Source organism: Muntiacus reevesi, chromosome 18 (genome assembly GCF_963930625.1).
Source record: "Muntiacus reevesi chromosome 18, mMunRee1.1, whole genome shotgun sequence".
In the NCBI taxonomy this organism is placed as follows: domain Eukaryota; kingdom Metazoa; phylum Chordata; class Mammalia; order Artiodactyla; family Cervidae; genus Muntiacus; species Muntiacus reevesi.
Window position 1 is genome coordinate 17,086,615 of NC_089266.1, and position 22,170 is coordinate 17,108,784.

The window sequence follows — 22,170 nt, forward strand, 5'->3', positions numbered from 1 at the left end:
ATGGGACTGCTACCCAGTAAAGACAGCTCAGGTGTGCTGTTATTTCATTCCTAGGCCCTCACTTTATAAAGATGTAGGATAGAATTACCTAAGTGTTTCTTTAGGGAGAAGATTGAAGAGGAAAATACATTTTTTCAAAAGCAGACTCCCAAAAAATGTACGTTTGAGAAGTTAGTCTTTTGTTTGTGCAGGCAGCAGAAAATCATTTGTGTTGACTGCTTGAATGGATGGAGGACACAGAGCTTGGAGCAGGATTCCAGCCCCGCACACTGAATCGTCGAGATAAATATTCTGCACAAGATCATTAAAATTGAGTGTGAAAGTGAGGGAAATGTTGCCTGACACAAGAAAGAACTTAAATATCATAAGACACACTACTGGTGTCTGAGATGAAACCAGTAGTATCTATCATTCCTGGGAAGACCTGGACAGAATCTTTAGGACCAGGAACCTCCCTCATGTAGATGGAGTTGCTGTTCTTTTTGTTTTTTGTAATTTTTACAATGCTTCCCTCTAAAGGGAACCCTTAAACCATTTCTTTTGGTGAAAATTTCAACAGCTCTTGGACTCCATAGCCACTGAACTTCCCATTTAATTGAGCAGCTGATTCTGTTTGTATTTTCCTAACTCCGTCTATCTCTTATACTTGTCTAAAAGTAGTCTTCTGTGCAGATGGTAATTTACTCCATTGCTTTTCACCAGCTGCCAGGTTCTACCTCAGATGTACTCTGACATGTGGGTGGATGGTTCTAGTCTTTTCTATAAAGTTTTTTAAAAGTATTTTAGGCTCCTGCACATCAAAGCAGCTTTGTAAGTGTGAGATATTATCATTTTTATTATTTCAATCTCTTGCAAATTGACTTGAGGGGGGAAGGTAATATGTGCTGATTTTAGAGGCTTAAATGGTTAAATTAATGACTTAATAACTTATGATTTAATCTTTAAATTGTTGCAGCCTTTCAAGGTAAGGTTTCAGTTGAGAGGAAGGCTAAGGAGTATAAAAATGTGTCTATACCAGCTTACTTAAAATCCCTTGGATTCATGATTCACTGTCTGGATCAGCTGTATACTCTTAAAGTTGCAAAAAATATTTCTGCTTCAGCAGTATAGTAAATTCATATTGAGACCTTTTGGGTCTCCTTGTAGAAAAATATTATTCTCTGTGACTAAAGAACAGAATGGAGAAAAGAATGAAGCAGAGGTGTCTTAGAAATTTATTAGAAATACTGCAGAATCTTTCCCTGCAAATAGTTTTCACATTGTTGCCTAATGATAGCTTGACAAAAGCCTGAGGGCTCAGACCCATCTAAAGGTGCTCAGTCTTCCAGTTTGCTTTTGAAAATGAAATATAAATGCCATTCTTTAGACGTTCTAGTCTACCTCCCACCATTGTTCTCTTGCCTTCATTTTTTTGTTTTGTTTTGTTTTTAGTGTGAAAATGGAAAGACGGTGTCTTTTTTTTCCCCAAAGCACAAATAATTTATAATTTTTTGTCATTCTTGAGAAGACAGTTCTTTCCTTTTAGGTACATCCTTCCCACTCCCAAAATATAGCTTTTCCCAATTTCAAAAATAATTTAGAAAATGCAGAAAAGAACACAGAAGAAAATAAAGTCCATATTTGTTCTTCCATCTTCTTCTCAGACACACATACACACAACGTATTATGTATTGGTGATCACATTGGACATACTGGTTTTTTTTCCACTTACTATAAAATTTTTTCATTGTCATTAAAGTTTATCCCAATATTATGTTAAATTAGTAGCTGTGTAATATCCACTTAAACATTCCCTTTTTGTTTAACATTTAGGTTGTTTCCAAGTTTTTTCACAATTATAAACAGTATTCTGTAGCACTCTCATTTGTGGCTGTTTAGTCACTAAGTCCTGTCCGACTCCTTTGCAGCCCCATGTTCTGTTGCCAACCAGGCTCCTCTGTCCATGGGATTTTCCAGTCAAGAATGTTAGAGTGAGTTGCCATTTCCTTCTCTAGAACTTCCAGTGACTGCCCCCATTTTCTTATTACATTTTTCTGAGAGTAGCATCAAAATTTACTGGCTGAAAATTTGGACTTGGGTTTCTAATAGACCTGAATTTGAATCCCAGCTCCACTGCACTTACCAGCTCTTATAGTCACTTAATCTGTAAACCTCTATTTTCTCATCTACAAAATGAGGATAATATTAATAGGTGCCTCATAGGATTGTTCGGAGAAGGCAATGGCACCCCGCTCCAGTACTCCTGCCTGGAAAATCCCATGGATGGAGAAGCCTGGTGGGCTGCAGTCCATGGGGTCGCTAAGAGTCGGACACGACTGAGCGACTTCACTTTCATTTTTCACTTTCATGCATTGGAGAGGGAAATGGCAACCCACTCCAGTATTCTTGCCTGGAGAATCCCAGGGACGGGGGAGCCTGGTGGGCTGCCGTCTATGGGGTCTCACATGGTCTCGCACTCCGTCTGTGGAGTCAGACACGACTGAAGCGACTTAGCAGCAGGGATTGTTATGAGAATTAAATGAGACAGTGATTTTTGTGCTGTATCATACAGTGCCTTGGGATGTAATATGTGCTCAATAAAGTATAGTGGTTATTCTTACTTATCATTATTATTGCACATACATTTCTGATTATTTCCTTAGGATGAATTCTCACAGCTGAGATTGCTAAGGTAAAAATATTAATGGGTGTGAATTTATGATAAATGTTGCTATTAAAACTTATGTAAAAATATTAATGTTTATAAAACCTACTTCTTAAGAAAGTTGTTTCAGTTTACACTCGCAATCCCATCATATAAGAATATCAGTTTCCTTGGACTCTTGCCCATAATATCTTTATATATCATTTTACTGCTTGGTTTTGTTACTTAAACCAAGAGTTTTTGTTAGTGGAGAGAGACATTAGGCTTGCTTTAATGAGTATCTAAGATTAAGATACTTAACTTTCAGGCCATTAATTGCAATTAAGCTATTGCTTCTTATTCACATACAGATTCTGGTGCTAAAATATATGAAAGTAGTTTATACTCGATTCAATTCTACTTCTTAATTTGCTTAATAAATCCTTTCTCTGTGTAGATAAACTCAATAGTAGCAAACTCTGTATGAGGTATTATTCTCACATTCTGTTGGGGAGGTGATACTCTATGTTCCCTTAAGATAGCTGAAGTATTTACATATCTTTCTCTTCTCCCGTATTTTGTTTTTGTTTCCCCAACATTATCCTGTTTAAAAAATTTAATTCCTTTATCCATTTCTGCATCTATACTTTAAAAAAAGAAAAAACCTATTTGCTAGTTCTGTTAATGGCATTAAATGAAAAAAATAACAATGCAGTAGATCTTGATTTTAACTAGTATGCTTTCTGAGTATACAGTCAGTACAGAGATGACATAGGACAATCTGATGTGATTACATTGTTTGAACAAAATTGAGTAAAAAAATTGTGATTTCTAAAACTATACCCATTAGTAAGGTCATATAGTCTTGTTTTTAAAAGGACTGAAAATTAATGGAAGACATTTTCCTTTCCACTAGCTTTGCAAGATAGAAATAATCTTCTTTGAATATCCTCCTGTAAATCCCACTGCAAATTGTAGTCTGCACAGAACAGAATCATGGTGCCTAATCCTCCTCTTTTCATGGTTTAGTCCATACAAAGAGCAGAGCTGGAAATTGGATCTTTAGACAGCAGTTACTAAGCAACAGAATTTGGGTGTTTTTGGTTAACATCCTAATATATCATGTAGCTGATTTGTTGAAGATTGTGCTTGCAGTAACTGACAAGTGGACACCCTGTAAGTGACCACAGGTCCCTGTACTGCTCTGGGGGCGGGGGGCAAGCACCTGTTCTTTTTGTTTAATATACTTTGTCTTCTGACGGTTGTATCTGTCTGGCACGCAAAAGAGGATTGTGCAGCTCTTCAGTAGAACTTAACTTTCAGACCTTGTGACTTCTTATGTTATTAAAGATATCCCAGTCTGTCTCTCATGTTTTGTGAAAATGTAAGAATTTTTCCTGAAAAGCAGGGAGAACAAATAAGGGAATTTGAGGTCATTTCCAGAAAGCTTGAGCACTTTGCCAAAAGTTTAGGTCCACTTCCTGAGTCAGTTTCATTAGAAGACAGCTAATGTTTGCTTGGTCTACTCCCAAGTTATTTTTAGAAACAAGAGATTATTACTGATAGCACCGATTTGAATTTGCTCACTTACATTTTTATGTGCTACCAAATATGATTAGAGTATGCTTTCAGCTAATTGCTGACAGATTTACTACATTGGGGATTTTCTAAGTCATCAAATTCCTACTGTCAACAGATTCCTACTCACTCGGTACTTCATGCCAACCACTTCTGAATTGAGGTGAACTCTTTCAGCCCCGAAAGAACCAGAGAATTTGGCTTCACTTACCTCAGAGCCCTAAAGAGGTTCTAGAAAATGGAGGACAGACTCTACTTGGAGTTTGCTTTGCTGGGGTTTGTGATTCTGAGAGGCTGGGATTAACGTGGAGCTAATGCTGGCGTGTTCCCGTTTACATTCATGTAGACTCCAGAGGCTGCAGCTGCTGCCCACCCCCTATACACAGGTGGTTCCCAGCTCATATGAAGATTCCAGGAGTGGGCTCAGTGCCTTGAGAGCTCTCGGCGCCCTCAAGGTCCATGACCAAACCTGCCCCCAAGCCCTCGGCAACAGGAGCTCCATTCCTCCTTTCACAGTGCGTCCAGCATGCTCCTGCCACAGGCCCAGGCTCCCCACGTTTTAGGTCATCTCTCATGACCCACAGCCTGCCTTTGCACACAAGAGAGGAGGCACCAAAGAGGTCCATGCTGACAGTCTCCTTATGTCCACAGCTAAGTAGACTATGGGTTTTTGTGTTTTCTAGAGTCTTCATCTTCTAGAGTAGACCTCTCGTTTTTGCCCTGTTGACTATTGTCACTCTTCTCCACACTTTTTTTCTTTCTTTCATTCTCCCCATTCTTTTCTTCAGCCTTCACTTTCAGACTTCTTACCTGACTCTCAGGATACATATATTCTGATAAGTTTACATGCTCTAGGAAACTCCCTGATAGAGCTGGGAAGACCATATCCTCCAATCTGCTGTGTGCAGTCATGGTTTTTACCTGTTTTTTTAGCAGGATTATTAACAACTACCCTCTTTCAAGTGTCCTACTTTGCATGATACCTTCTGTGATCTCCTACTGATAACCTCTCCAGCAGGAAAAACTTGAGCATCGTACTTTCATCTTACTACATGAAAGGATCAGAATTTAAGTTAATTTTTTAAAGAGTCTGTAAGATACCACCAGTAGCCCCAGCTTCAGCCCACCTGGCTAAATGTTGTTTTGGCTTTTGGTCTGGAGAAGGCAGTGTGTATTCCCTGGGTGCTATTACTGATAACAAGTTCAGCACTTTAGTTGTTGTGTCTGAGCTAAGGCAATTTGGACAGTTTTACTTTTTTTGCATCTCTCCTTCTAGTACCTCTCCTCCTTTTGGGGTTTATCTATCTGCAGTTATGGTAGAACTTCCCCACTCAGTATGTAAATATCTCAGATTTTAGTCTGGCAGCTAATTGCATATACTTGCCAATAGAGTCCGGGTATCTCCTTATTTAGCATGGGGCCAGGAAGCCAAGAATGAAGAGGCTTAGGCGACTAGGCAGAAACATGGATTCAGGAGAATAGTGGTGACCTTATCTTACACCTGTGACTACCTATGGGAAAGAATGTGTGTGAGAAGTGAAAGATGTGTGTGTATTTAAATTAAAGCAGAGTCAACTGAAACTGGTCAAGTTACAACTGGAATTGCATAGCCTTTGTCATGGTTAGTATGTTGTTAAGAGAGTTAGCGGCGAGTACTCCTCTCCCCATGGTTGTAATTAGTACATTAAGAACTGTCTGTAAAAAAACAAAAACAAAACAGACTACATTAAAGGCTGTAGGTATTTTCTTCTAAAATGTTAGAGGTAGCCCATGCAGTCAGCTGTGAAATGATTTGAAATGCTTTGTGAATCACAGTATCTGAGATAAATGGGTGAAAATTTATTGTTATTTCGGTCCCCAGCACTGTCCTAAGTAATGTTTATAAACTCCATAAGCTTTGAGCAGGAAGAAGGGCTGATTCAGAGAAAGTGTAGAACTACTGCAGTAGCCCATCCACGATGTCCTGGGCCCCTGTGACTCAACTCCACGATATTACAGTCTGTCAGACAGAATGATATGCTTGCATCAAAGCCCTTCATATCAATAGAATTCTGAGCAAATGTTTTAAAAGAGCCAAGCATTATTTTTAATGACTTCTAGAAATCACCCGAGTTTGCCACACTGGCTGCTGTTAGTCCAGTCTTCAAAAAAAGAGCAAAGACCCGCAGTGGAACAGCATCTAAGCATTTCCATTGTCTCTCTGTTTCTCTTCTGTTTCATCTCTCACCCACCATGCCCCATGCACACAGCGCCGATGCTGACCCTTCTTCCTTCTAGTTCTTACTGACTGTTAGTTCCTGCAGTGCTCCTGGATTTTCTCTGTGCCTCCTTATAGTTGATATGCTCCGCTTAGATCACTTTCTCCCCCCTTTCCTAGTGAATTGTTCATCCTTCAGTTCTCAGCTTAAATGTCACTTCCTGAATTTAGGAGACCCATCATCAATTTCATAAGCTTTTATATCAGTTACAATAGGCTAAATTATGCTGCTATAATGAATAGCCCCCAAAATCTCAGGGGCTTAACACTGCAGAGTTTATTTCTTGTTCACACTCCATGTCCACCATAACTCAGAGGGGAAGCTCTGCTGCAGCTTCTCAGAGACTCAAGCTAATAGGTAATAGTGGGTCCATGGCACGTGTGATTCCACAATAGCCAAGCCAGGAGAAAGAAAGCACAATAAACCAAGCCATGGCTCTCGAAGCTCCTTTCAGAAAGTGGAATACTCCACTCCCATTCCCAACGCAAATCCCATTACCATCCCTGACTCCAGAGGGGTTGGGAAAGTGCAGTCTGACCACGTGCCAGAAAGAGCACTAGGATGTGCGTGGCATGACCCCAGACTCCCACAGCTCCTGGGCTGTGCGCCATCACACCCTCTTGTGTCTCCTCTAACCTCATCAGGCTGTGCTTCATCATAGTCACAAGTGACCTTAGCTTTTACTCTCTCCATTGCCTTCATTAGTGCTTGACACACGATATGAATTCAGAAATATTTGCTAAATGAGTTAACAGAACAGCGCTCCAAGATTCAGGCCTTGGCCCTTTATTCTTCTGCTTCTACCTTTGCTCCTTGAAGATTTCTTCCCTCTCATGGTTTCAGCATTCACTGCCCTGAATGAGATGTCCATACTCTGACTTCAGTCATGCATCTCCAACTACTGCCCTGGTATGTCTACTTGACTTTAATGCATATATTTCAGTGTATTCCTTCAATAAGGGTTTATTGATCACTTTCTGATAAGGCATCATATTAAGTGACATGGATACAGAGATAAATACAACAGTACTTGCCTTCAAAGAGCTAACAATCTGATGTAATATAAGGAAGAATACTATGAATCTGTAATATATACACAATAGAAAATGCTATACCGAAGGAGAAGAGAGGCAAGTAACTTATGACAGGATGAAATTAGAACTTTGTGTTTTGAATCCATTGAGCAGATAAATACTCTTCTGTGCTGGATACAGAGGGGTAACATGAATAAAGGTTTTATCCACCTCACAATCCAATGAGGAGACAGATGGCTAAGGATGAAAGGGTAGATGACTGACGGGTATAGGGGATGGTGCAAAGAAAAGCAGCAGAGGCATTCTTTCCCACATATATGCAGCAGATGTTTATTAGGCACCAGTGAAGCATCAGACCCTGAAGACATAATGCTAAGAAAGACAGTTCCTACCTTAAAGAATATACAGTGTGTTAGGGAGGAACTTACCATGTAGATTGTCACATGAGTTGACATTTTGCTCTTGGGTTTATTTTTGTTGATGAGTTTTTTGGGGGTTATTTATTTATTTTTGCATCTTTGAGAGTGACTTTTTGAGCATAGAAAAGACCATGTGTAGCTAGTTAGAGGTCTAGAAAATTAAAATTCAACATATTAAAATTATATAATTTAAAATCCAGGTTTTCAACACAAAAGAAAACTTAAACTTTAAAAATAATCCACTTATTTTATTCTTTTTATAAGCCAAGTAAAGGGTAGCTTAAAAAGAGATTTTTACAACTTCAATTTCTTTAAATATTTTAAACTGTACTTAGACATTTAAAATGTTTTTATTTTCTCTTTGAAGTACTTCAGTTGTTTAACAAGCAAAACATACTAAGTTTCAAAGTAAATCTGTAATTACATTTATTTAATAAATTAACAATATGGTGGCATAGTGGTAAAGAATCTGCCTGCAAGTGCAGGAGAAGCTAGAGATATTGGTTCAATATCTGGGTTGGGAAGATCCCCTGAAGTAGGAAATGGCAACCTGCTCCAATATTCTTGCCTGGAAATCTTGTCCATGGAAGCATGGACAGAGGAGCCTGACAGGCTACAGTCCATGCGGTAGCAAATAGTCAGACATGACTGAGCACACACACACACACAATAATATAATTATGGTGAATCTCAGGTTACTGTTTGCAAGACTATTAAAGTTATATTTCACCTTCCAGCATTAAAGTTTATCAAAATTAATTAGTCAACTGCATGTTTTAAATTGAACTAGCAAGGCTAATCTATTAATCTAACGTAGTAAATTTTCTTAATTGTCACAAATGCTTTAAAGACCACATATTCACAGGTTGTCTTTAAACATAATGTGAAAAAGATTAATATTATAGGTTTAATTTACTTTATTCCTGTACCTAATTCTTTATCTTCTATAGTTAAAAGGTACCCAGTAAGGAATATCATGCTACTACCAAGCAAAATCAGGAGAGTGGTGGTTACCATCTTGGTACCTTGAGGTTACTCATCAGTCAGATTGGACTGGAATGCAGGGATTAATTCTTAGAAATGAAACCGGTGGGCTACACTGAGCACTGGAATAGGAACCGCCAACATTTAGAAAAACGCTGGTCTCAAGACTTTGAGCACTTATATTCAACTTAAAAAAGAATTAATTCTTCTATCTGGCTTGAAATTGCTACTTCCTTGCCAGGATATAACAACCTCCTTCACTGCTTGCTTGATTTCCATTTATTTGGCTATCTTAAAATAATGTACTGTCATCTTTTGTCTAGTTCTAACGATGCCTCTATCTGATGTTTTATCCTTAACTTTAATTCTTTTGTAGACACTTTGGCTGTTACACTCTTATTTGGGCTGACAGAATTCTCTGCTTTCAATGTTATTCCTGTTTGACAGGGCCACAGTTCCTACACTAATAAAATGACATTCAGTTTTACCCTGCACATTCCTGTGGCTCCGTTTAGCCCTTGAGTCACAGAACTGAAGTCATGCCCCTGACAGAGAGAGGAGAGACCATTGTGATAAACTTGATGGATTTGTCAGTTGATAAATTCCAGTTTTTCCTGAGCACGCCCCAGTGTGACGCATCCAGCCCTTGGAGCTGAAAGTAGCCTTACCTTCCCTGTGATCAGCTGTGATCCAGCTGTGATGTCCTGGGCAAGTCATTTAGCTGCTTCGGGTCTCCATTTCCTCACTTGTAAATTTGTAAGAACTCTTGAATTTCTTAAGTCCTGTTATCTACTAAAGTCTAATTTTGTGTAGTCAGAAATATTGGGTGGGACTTCCCTGGCGGCACAGTGGCTAAGAATCCACCTGCCAGTGCAAGTCACAAGGGTTCAGTCCCCTAGTCTGGGGAGATTCCACATGCCATGGAGCAATTAAGCCCCTTTGCCACAACTGCTGAGCCTGCATGCTGCAACTACTGAAGCCTGTCCACCACCCATCCCCTCTCGCTGCAGCTAGAGAAAGCCCTCACAAAGCAGCAAAGACCCAGCGCAGCCATAAATAAATAAAACTTCTTTAAAATACTAGAAATATTGGGTGTTTTACTGTGTTTTGGGATGGAGGGGCATTGGTCAAGAATTAGCTCAATTTTATCTTCTTGGAAATTCTTGTAATTTTTTAGGGCAGTGAGATAATCCGTGGTTTTGCTTTTCTTCTAGATCTTTGATGATGCATACAAATCCCAGCTCAGTTGTGTGGTTGTGGATGACATTGAGAGACTGCTTGGTGAGTCATCACTTCTGCCATTGTACCGTCCTTGCCACATTACAGCTAATGTCTCACAAATTACAAGAGAAAATACAGGTGTTTATAGTCCATAGGGCAATAGAAATAGCTTTCTTTATCTAATAAGGAAATATAACTTCTCTTATATCTGAAGTCAACAGTGGTGTCAATGGTAAATATGCCTTATGACCATAACTTTTATAAGGCTCCATGTCTCATATTTTGTATCTTCTGCAAAATTCCCTGACCATAATAAATGATTAGTGATTTTCATTGATGGATATATTTGCTGTATTCTATCTCAGAGCTGCCTGTAGCTCAGAAGTTCCATTTGCTAACTGGGTCAGAACTAAGGAAAGAAGAGCTTAGGGCTGGAGTGAAAGCTACAAGTTAGCAGTAACACTTGGGGCAGAGGTTGTCAGCTCTGTCTCAGTTTCCATTCAGATGAAGCACAGACTGTATTCTCTTCCTTAGTTATCCCACAGAGTAAATGTGAAGACAGAAATGAGATAATGTTGTGAAAGTTAAAAACATTCTGAAAATTACAAGTGCTCTAAAGTAATTTTTTAAAATACCTATTAAACATCTCCTATGTTTAAGTGCACGCCTATAGAATACAAAGATAAATAAAACAGTCCCTGTACTCAGCTCATAAGGTGTACTCCACAAATAAATGCCAAAACAGTGCTGTTACTCTTATATTTTATTTCTTCACACAAACTAGATAAATCTGGGATAAATTCATTATAACAATGGCTCAGGATGCTATAACAAAATTGATTGAAGTTGATCCCACCTGGTAACTTAATAAATATCTGAAAATACTACCAATGCCTGGTTAACTAACCCCCTTCTTTCTTAAGGGGTCTATAATGGTATAGTAATGATTTCTTATTAACTGTTCTTACTACATTTCCCCTGCAATTTTGAGACTTATTTTATGTCCTCTATGATCTATTTTCCTGTTTCCTAAGGTAGTGTTTGTTATAAAACAAAGTAGGTGTACATAGGAGGTCTTCTTAAATAGATAGTTTTATCTGGTGACCTGGGTTTTGGATCTGCTATTTTTTGATACAGTTCATCTCAGTTTCTGGGATTATTTCTTTAAAAGCATTTAGGCACATACTCATAGCTCTGCGCAAACTCCTTTACCTAAACACAATTGAGATGTGTGGTCATAGCAACAATACTGTGTCAAGAATGTTTGCCCTCTGAGTATATTTTCACTTGTATGAATAGTTATTATCTGTTCATGTTGGTTCATTTATTTGGTAAGCATTTGCTGAGCCCTTACCACTGGGCTAGAATCATTAGGGCTTCAGAAAAATAAGTAGTAAGATGCTCTCATTATGACATACATCAGCAAAAATTAATATAAAGTAGAACGTGCCGCGTGTTCTGGGCTTTCAGAAAAGGGAAGATCACTTTTGACTTCAGAGGGCTGCTGCTAGAAGGCAGCGGTAAGCTCAGGGCGAGGGCGCACACGCGGTACCCAGAGAAAGCAGAGGGGTGACATTTGTGCCGAATCTTGAAGGATGAGTAGGAGCTTAACAGATAGAAAGTTCTCTGAGAAATTCCCCGTTCTTCGCCACCTGTGGGCCAGTCTTCACGGCTTTACCATCATTTCACTTGTGTCAAAATACCTTACTTCCATTATTACTACTTGTTACTTCCCCTTCTGTCCGTTTTCTAGTATCTTGTTTTGTTGCCTTGTATACTCACCTGTATTTGCCAAGGTTTGCGATAACTTCTTGGAAATGTTTAGTCAATAGACCTGGGGATTTTTTTTTCCCCTTTTAAAAAAACTGTCTCTGAATATCAGACAAAGATGTCTACACAAGCACAAAATGGATATTTAGAAGCTTTTTTCTTGTTCTCATTAGTTACACGACTTTTATTTAGGACTGTTTTTACTCTTGATGCAGAAAAATCTGTATGTTTGGAATATGTGCATATGTATATCGAATCCCTAAACACAGCGATGTTTCTCTTCCAGATTATGTCCCTATTGGCCCTCGATTTTCTAATCTGGTACTACAGGCTCTTCTTGTCTTACTGAAAAAGGCGCCTCCGCAGGTAAAAATAATATAAGGAACATTTTTACAGAGTTGTTCCAGTAAATTATACAATGGTGCACTCTCTCAATAAGCAGATTATCAAAAACTTGTAAAATTATCTTGTTGAAGGGATTTTGCAAGGTCATCCAGGCTGGCCTTCTGTCTTAAGGTAAATAATTTTCTTAATCACTTCTCTCAATCAGAGAAGTTTTCCATTTTTTTTCTGAAAATCTCAAAATTCCAGTTTCAGTTAGTATTCTGTTTTGTTCCTTTATAAATTCACCACCATATTACACATCCCTTCCCACCCCTGCTCCCATGAGCGATATTAATACATGATATTAATGTAGAAGTGATTAAATACATGTTCCCATTTGTTCCATCTTTCATAGATTTTTCTAAGAGTTTGTATTTGGGGAAATTTATGTCCTGCAGGGAGTTTTGTTTTGTTTTTAGTTTTTACAGATGAGTTTGAATTTTTCTCATATCATGTGGCACTTTTGAGGGTGAGTTTAGAGCTAGGATCTTGGTTCCCCTGGTTCCATTTTTACTGATGTGGCTGTTGGAGACTGGTGATTTTGATAGCTTAACACATTTAAACTGACCTATGAGGGTTGGTTAAATATGTTAATTATGGTGAGGCTGCCAGAGCATGTTTGGCTATGACACAAGACATGAATTCTCTTGGTTGATTCTGCATGTTGTAACCTTGAAGAAATGCCAACCAAAGGCAGATACAAAGGGGTGACATACTAACTTAAAAAACTGTATGGAAATTCCATATTTGAAGTTAGAGACATAAAGCAAGTTGTATGGAAAATATTTAAGGTTAAGCTGGTGAATCTGATATTTAAGTTAACAGTTAAAACTGTATGTGTGTATGTGTTAGACCTAAAGGTAGAGGACTTGTCTTGATTTTCTAGGGTTTATTTTTTTTTTTTTAGATTAGTGAAGAGAAATATAACCTACAACAATCTTGAAACCTTACTGTATATTTGCACTATGAAGGATTTTTTACATCATTTTCCTGTAAACTGTTACTCCCAATAGTTGAAGTTTTAGGTTATATTAAAGCTGAAAATAGAGAAGTGAGTGTTTTTAGAAATAAATAGAACACATTGACAAATGACTTCCAAAATCTTGAATAAAGACCTAGGAATAACTGTTTCTGTTTTATAAAAATAATTGTAAGACCTTTGAGGAAAGGAACATTATCTTATTACCATGATTAAAAAGTCAGGGGAATTCCCTGGATGTATAGTGGTTAGGACTCTGATCTCTCACTGTACCGTTCAACCCTTGGTCAGGGAACTAAAAAAAAAATCCCACAAGCCATGTGGCATGGCCAAGGAAAAAAAGTCAATAACAAGTGTTGGCATGCAGATGGAGAAATTGGATCCTTATACACTGCTGGTGGGAATAGGTAAACTGTCCAAACTTTGGAAAACAGTCTAGCACTCAAAAGCTTAAAGATAGGGTTACCACGTGCCCTAGCAATTCTATTTCTAGGTATATAACACACAGAAATGAAAATATATATCCACACAAGAAGTTGTACATGAATGTTCATAGAAGCATTATTCATAATAGCCAAAAAGTGGAAACAACCCAAATGTTCATCAAATAAAATAAATGTATATACATATAATGGAGTATTATTTGGCATTTAAAAAAAATGCTGAGTACTTGCTATAACGTGAATGAACCTTGAAAACATGCTAAGCAGAAGAAGCCAGTCACAAAAGACTACATATTGTATGATTCCATTTATGTGAAATACCTAGAATTGGCAAGTCTATAGAGACAGAAACCAGATCAGTGGTTGCCTGAGACTGGAGGAGTGGGTAAGGAGAATGAGAGGTGACTGCTGGTGGATACTGGGTTTCTTTGGGGCATGATGAATATGTTCTAAAACTGAGTCCAGTGATAGTTGCATATGTCTGCACAATCTACTAACAACCATTGAACTGTACACTTTAAGTCAGTGAACTTTGTGTTAATAGGAGTTACATCTTAATAAAATTGTTATGATAGATAGTTTCAGAAGCTTAAATGAAGAAAGGAGGATTCTATGAAGAGCTGAATGTAAGGAGTAAACGTACATGACCCAGCTTGGGAGAAATCTTTGAAACAGGAGTTGGATCATTAGAAAGGGATGTGGAACGAATTTCTCTTAAGGATTGGAAAGGAAGAATATAGGAACATGTAAGAAGTAAAAGGCAGATCTGGTTGCCTTAGTGATCGGAAGTGGCGGGGATTCTAATAAAATACCAGCCTGTCCTTAATCAGAATTGGGTGGCTCTGAGCTGGACTGCTGGATGACCTGCTGTGTAAGAGAGTCAGTGGCAGAAGAAATGAATGCTTAAGATATGTCTAGTTGGCATATATTTAACAAAATAAAAATGTGGTTTCTCTGTGCCATCTGACTTTTTAAATTAGTTTGTATCCTCTGAAGAAAATAAGGGAGACTTTTTCAAGGTGATCCAGTGTCAAGACTTTGTCATTCTGAAGTAGAAGCCTTCACTTTGCCAAAGCATTATCGTGTAGGCTTTTCAGCTGTTTGCAGTTAAATATTAAAAGTGTATGAATCCCAATGTTGTAGGGATGCGTAGACTTTTAGTAGATAGAAAGCTATTATTTTATCACTGTCAAGGAAACAGAAAAGTTGTAGGCATTTTTCTTTAAAAAGAGGAACTGTACATACATACAATACAATAATCATTATCAGTCACAGAATCTTTAATTTTGCATTTGTTGTAATTCAGCTTTCACATAGAAAAATTGTGTGTGCATGTGTGCACATGCTGAAATAAAAGGATCCCTTCAGGGGCACTATGTTGTTATGGATCAGGATATTCTCTTTTCTGCTTCTCCCCATCCCCCACCTCTCCTCCTTCGTTGTAAATTGGCTTTATTAAAACTGGTTCACAAGCCCTCCTTTTTTCCTTTGTGATTGCTTTGGTCTTGGATTTTCAGTGTAGGACTAAAAATTCAAGTCAGATTTCAGTTACTAGGATAATTTTCTTTGAATTTTAAATTTTTCTAAGTAAATGCATAGATTTTTAATGAACCCGGTATTCAGTGGATTTGCTTTCAATTTAGCTGGAGAGTTAATTTCATGATTGATTTATTAGCCCTTTGAAAGTATAAAAAGTGGTATCTGTAGTTCATGAAGACTGAAAAACATCATCACATTTTGTTTAGCATCTTTTTAAAACCAATTAAAAGCTTTTCTAAAATGGATTGAACAGGAGAAAATAAAACATGTTCCCGAGGTCTTTATTTCAATCAAGTTTCCCTGTGTTCTGCAGGAGAAGAGATCGAGGGGGGATAGAAAAATTGAAAAGGGCTGTCCCAGCAGGGAGCCACGCTGGAGAAAAGGGCTGCTCTGAGAACTCAGCAGCAGTAGCTAAGAAAGCTCCCAGCCTGCTTCATCTACATGCAGAGTCACACAAGGCATGGGGGTGCTCACCATCACCACAGAGGTTTCACATGTGCTTCCCTGCTGATTCCTGTGAAAAGCTAACAATTGGCTTGGAGGGTAAAAGACCACTGCAGTTCACCCTCCCTGAGCTGGACGTACAATTTATCCAGTGTTAGGAAATGTCCGGCTTAGCAGTGAGAGGCTTGAAGACACCCCTCCTTCCAGTGAGATTCCTAAAGCCGGCTCTTTTGCTCGATGACACTGGGGCTCTTTTCAAGTTTTGCAGATTTATGGAAGTCGAGGGGAATGTGCTTTTCAGGATCAGGAGGATGAAAGCCTTAGTCTCTTCCCGTCAAGAAAGAGGCAGTAGTAAGGCAGTAAGGCCAGGTAAACCTTCTTGCAAACTGTAACACGAATGGCTTTGTTATTTTCCTCCTAGATCTCCTCTGGCACCTTCTTTTTTTTTTCCTTCCGGGAGACAAAGTGCCTGAAAAGGAACTCCTCAGCTGTGAAATGACATGACTTCCTAGTTTCCTCAACAAGTGTGAGAGCAGTTAAGCCCATTAACCCGACTGCCTTAATGTTTACCTGACAGTTTTTGCAAATCAGTTTGGAAGATCTCATCCATATGTACCAGAGTAACCTTGTAACTTACAGAGAACCACAGCTTTTTCACTTCAGTGCTTCCCAGCCTTTTTCGTATCACGGCATATAGAAAATAATAACATCTGATGATATAGTTGGGTAAGTGGATGAGGCCAGTCACAGCTAGCCAGAGGTGCAGCCCCACCAAGTGCTAACCCCCGTCCCAAGGGCTGAATAGTTTTGATACCATAGAACATTTATAATTTATTCACAGCATTCCAGCTGGCAAAATCTTTGGAAACTGTGAACTTTTACAAAAGAAGACCACTCCAAATTAATAGCAATATTACTGAAGTAGACCTCAAAATACCTCACAGTTGTTAAGACTTTTAGCTAAAAAATAAAATTGTTGAGAAAAATTCCTTCCTCACTGCTCTGGCACTTAGGAATATTAACCTGAGAAGAAAGAAGTAGGGCTTAGAGCTGGGAAGGGTGTAATGTGTGAACCAATAAGACCGTTAGTAATTTCCTGATGGGAATTCAGGCAGACATGCTTGTTTCTCCATGGGTTTCATTTAAGGTCACCGATCTCTAGACAAGATTGCTTTTCCTGTAATCCTTATATGATATCTCAGTGCAATCTTACTTCAGATATATTATTAGGAAGTCTTGGTGATATTAAGCAACTCCTCAGGCTTTGGGTTGCTTTAGCGAAATAAGCAAATAATGGAAGAGACTCCAAATCATGCAGGCCTAAACACGAATATCTCCTTGTCTATCTGTTCAAAATTAACTCGGGCTAATGACTATAATATGACTCAATAAGATATATAACCACTTTAGGAAAGAGGTTTAGTCATTTTGCCAGACACATTAATTGTAATCACTGATGTGGTGACTTTTGCATTAGACTTCTTTACTGAAAAAAATCTGGGTGATGATTGACAGTTTAGTAGCCCAGTTTTCCCATTTGTTAAGTCAGTGATATTAGATGGCTACTATAGTTTATAAATAAATTCTCTAAAAGTATACTTCGCTTAGTAGATTATTTCAGAAAGTTCTGTGTAAGTTGAAAATATATATATATATATATATATACATACACGTGTGTGTGTGTATAGAACAGTTTTAAGTTCATCAAAATCAGTGAAAGAAGTTTGGTGAGTCCTTTTATAAAACATTGCTACAAATATCTGCTAAATAAAACCATGTTTTCTTTTTTTGCTTTTTTTTATATTTTATTTTTTAAATTAATTTATTTATTTTAATTGGAAGCTAATTACTTTACAATATTGTGGTGATTTTTGCGTACATTGATATGAATCAGCCACAGTAAAACCATGTTTTCTAAATAGAGGTTTTGTTTTTCAGTAGAGCACATCTATAATACATATTAATTAAATACAAAAATTATACCATTTATAGGTATCTCAGGATTCAATCTCTAAATCTTAACCATAGAGAAATGCTAATGTTGTTGAGACAAAATATCTTCTCATTGCCTCAGTCAGTTCAGTCACTCAGTTCAGTCACTCAGTCGTGTCCGACTCTTTGCGACCCCATGAATCGCAGCACGCCAGACCTCCCTGTCCATCACCAACTCCCGGAGTTTACTCAAACCCATGTCCATCGAGTTGGTGATGCCATCCAACCATCTCATCCTCTGTCGTCCCCTTTTCCTCCTTCCCCCAATCCGTCCCAGCATCAGGGTCTTTTCCGATGAGTCACCTCTTCGCATGAGGTGGCCAAAGTACTGGAGTTTCAGCCTCAGCATCAGTCCTTCCAATGAACACCCAGGACTGATTTCCTTTAGGATGGACTGGTTGGATCTCCTTGCAGTCCAAGGGACTCTCAAGAGTCTTATCCAACACCATAGTTCTCATTGCCTTAAATATTGATATATTACTGTGACATGACATCAGCATTTATTAGAGAAGTGTTGATTCTACCATCCTAGTGTTCCATGAGGCCATGAATCTAGTTATGAGTGTACTCTGCACAGCTTACTCATTGTATTGGACTTGGAGTCAGAAAACCTGAGTTTGAGTCTTAGCACAGACATCTGGCCTTATAGTCTTCAACTAGCCCCTTAACATCTTTGTGTCTATTTCTTCATCTGTAAAATGGCAATGATTCCTCCTTACCCACCCCATGGACGGCCAGTGGACATAGTGTAAGTTCTGTATAAACCTGTGGGCTGCACAGACATAAGGTATTAATGCCTTATTGTGAAAAGCACAGAGTTACTGAGAAGTTGGAGTATAGTGTTGTCCACAGAGAATGTCATTTGTAAAGAATCTTATTCTTAAAAAATGATCAATGTTTCTCTTGAGTGATTTGAATGTTCCCATTGCTTGGAGCCAAGGGTTGACATCTAAGATTCTGTTTCTTCCTGTTTTCTTACTGTTTTAAAGTTCTTAGAGGTTTAGTATTTTATTAAGGCTATTGTATAGAACTGGAAATATATCTATCTCCCAGTTGTTTCAAGAAGAGAGGTGCCTTTAGATAGTCCACAGAACCTTTTTAGCATGTAAGTTAGGAAAAATACAGAGTGTAACTGCTGTATATAGCACATTTCCACGGAAAGTGAGTTCTGTGTTCCAAGTTGGAATGCCCAGGTTCAAATTCCTTCACTAGCAATACTGGCAAAAGAAATAGAGACACTCTACTTCCCCATCTCCCATTCACTGAAATTCAGAAGCTTTCAGAGTCCTAAGACAAATACCTTGATCTAGGGATTGGAGATCCCTATTATAAAAGGGAGAATGAAGTAGAAACAGGAATTTCAGAGTTCAGCAGCATGAGGAGTAGAGAGAGGACCAGGGCTTCTGGTGGATTGTGGGGTCCTAAGGACACTGCCCATTACACTAGGCCTCCAAGACTGCCCCCCACCACTCCTTTTTTTCCTTCTAATCCAAGTAGAACTGAATAGTGCTTCACAGCTTCTCTCCTACATTCCTGTCCCCAAAGCAAATATACAGGCCTTTGGAGATTCCTTGGGGTTTATAATGTTATGGCATAACAACTATTGGTTAGGAAGAACCACTAAGGAGGACCTTACAAAGGTCTGTCAATATTCCTGATAGTTATTAGAATATGGGTGGAGCATGGCCTTGATCTCTGTAAGTCACAACTTGGTCTGTGACCATTTTTCATCTTGATAGTCCTGCCTACCTCTCACATTGGGGAATGGCAAGAGTGCTTTTCACAGGGAAAGCTCCAGACAATCTGTGTGGACCCGCCCTCTCTCCTTTCCTTCCTCTCTTCTCTCTCTTTCCAGACCTATTTAGGCTATATAAATAATACTATTTGTTGAATGGACGTCTTGAAGCTGGTGGGTCTTAACTACATGTATTAATAGAACTGGCATTGGCAGTGTAAATGAGAGCTCAGGAGTTGGAAAGCTTGAGTTTGAATCCAGTCACTTAATTTCTGACCCTCAATTTTCTCACTGTAAATTGGGAACAGTTGTAAGAATTAAATAAGATAAATGTTGATTATAATTCTTTGTAAACTACAAATCACAACTCAGTTTAGTATTCACTTTAAAGAAAACTCTGACTCCTGTCTTTCCTCACACACAGAAATATATAAAACCAACAGAGTAACTAATCCATATCAAAAGAGCTAGGCTCCAGATAGCCAGAAGCCAGCCCTGTAGACACATCAGCAGGAACGACACCTTCCTTGGCCTCTACCTGCCAGCCGTCACGCTCCCACAGACCCTGCCAGGGCTGGCCCTGCAGCAAGTGGAAGAGGGTGCCGGTTCCCTGAGAGAGGAGTAATCATGGGGAGGGAGGACAGGGAGAAACACCATCCAGAGCAGGGAGATGAGAAGCTGGGTGGCTGTCTGCTAGTGACCCCCAGTATCTGTATAAACTGGGCCAGTGTCAGAAACTGCCTGCCTAACGATCAGATCACCTTCCACTTAATCCTCAGTTATTCTCTAGGTGTGATTTCAGCTATAAAGGAAAAAGGGCTGGAGGGAATATGCCAGAATTGTTTTCTGCGATTATCTTTATATCTAGGGCCACCAAACTTTTTGAAAGAAAAGTTTGTGCTCAGCCTCCCAATATTTTAATGCATTTATTATTCTTTAATTGATGTTCATATTAAAATGGCACAAAATAATTTTTTTAAAGAGTGAAATGAAAGCAAAAGTAAAAGTTCTGTTTCTCTGTCTTAAAGATAACTGCTCTTATCTTAGATGGTAGATTATGGGTGGGATTTTCTGCTTTATTATTTCTTGTATTTTATACATTTTCTACAGTAAGCATTTATTACTTTATAATCAGGAAAAAGAAAAACTTAATGTGTATACAGTTGTATTCACTTTTAACTCAACAATATAACTATCAAAGTTCCAATCCTTTGGAATTAATTTGCTGCTTGACTAACAGTAACAGAGTTGGACTCGACTGAGCAAGTGAACTGATATATATGGCTGAGTCTCTTCCCTATTCACCTGAAATTATCATAACATTTTTGTTAACTGGCTATACCCCAATACAAAATAAGTTTAAAAAGTCAAATGGCTTTTAAGTCAAATGACTTTAAAATTAAATTTTCTCCTGATGTATAAGTTCTACTGGCAAATGTCATCTCTACAGATAATAAAGCCTTACGACATTTATTAAATCAGTTTATCCCTTAATGTCCACCTTTTTCTTTGACTTGACATTCTTTTAGTATTAATTATTGGTAAAGCTTTAAAAAATATAATAAATTACTAGTGAATTCTGAAACAAGCAAAAAAGTCACAGGGCTGCCCTGGTGGCTCGGTGGTAAAGGATCCACCTGACAGTGACGGAGACATGGGTTCAATTCCGACTCCGAAAGGTCCTGCAGGCTGAGGATCAGCTAAGCCTGTGCGCCCCAGCTACTGAGCCTGTGCTCTAGAGCCCGTGCTTTGCAGCAAGAGAAGCTACAGCAATGAAAAGTCCACACACCACAGCTAGAGAGTAACCTCCACTCTCTGCAACTAGAGAAAAGCCCAGGCAGCAATAAAGACCCTGCACAGCTAAAAAAAAAAACCACAGAGGTAGAAATTAAATGAGAAAGAAGAGGAAAAGGGACCTGATTAGAGCACAGGGGACATTTTAGGGCATCTTAAGGTAAAAGCAGAGGGAGGAAGGGAGGGAAAGTCTACCATAGATGCCAGGTGAAGGAGTCTGGATTCGCTGATGAATCATTTTTAGTTAAGTTTCTAATGAGAGCACCCACAAAACTGCTCCTTTTTGGCACTGAGAATACTGTGGCATGGTCATACGTCTTTATTTTCTTAAATTTATTTAACCTTTTCTCCTCAGAGGTCATAATTTATAATTTCTAGGTGGTATACCTATCTAACTCATCATTAAGAAATCAGCCACTGCTGATAGAATTTTAAGATTACACAAATAAAAATGGACGGCAAAGCATAGTGGGAATATCCATGAGGCCTGAACTCTAGTTGCAGCTCCCTCCCTGGATGTAAAAGCTTACCCCGGTTTCTCACCTACAAAATAGCCAGGAGAGGAGACAGGGAAGGAGAGAACTTAGGTAAGCTTTCAGAGCTGCTCTGAGGATAGTCTGATGATTCCATGTCTTTTTCACAAACTGGTACTAAGATATCCTTTAGTATCTCAAAGTGGTCTGCTCTTGCCTTTAGTAATTATTTTAAATTATTTGGGGTGAAGTTGCATATTTCATAGTCAGTGTGCATCATGAATTCCCCTCCCTGTTGACCTCTTTCCTACTGGCAGCACCAGGAGGATGGTTACAAAGCCAGCAGACTAAGAATTTGCTTCAGGGTAAAATCTAATGGAGAGTTTAAGTGTAGTTGTCTGCCTCGTTGTAGCATGATTTATTTGAAACATCCTTCCTTTGGTATTCAACTGAAATATTTAACTACCAAAAAAAGTTACAGACGTTGGAGCATCGAGAAA

The 22,170-nt window shown here is 38.6% G+C and overlaps 1 protein-coding gene across 1 annotated transcript in view; it reads left to right on the forward strand.

Annotated features, from left to right (window-relative positions):
* NSF (N-ethylmaleimide sensitive factor, vesicle fusing ATPase) overlaps positions 1-22,170 on the forward strand; it is a 145,561-nt gene that overhangs the window by 108,619 nt on the left and 14,772 nt on the right. Inside the window, exons 16-17 of the mRNA XM_065910374.1 lie at positions 10,111-10,177; positions 12,174-12,253. Coding sequence (XP_065766446.1) covers positions 10,111-10,177; positions 12,174-12,253 — 147 coding nt within the window. The remainder of the gene's footprint in view (positions 1-10,110; positions 10,178-12,173; positions 12,254-22,170) is intronic.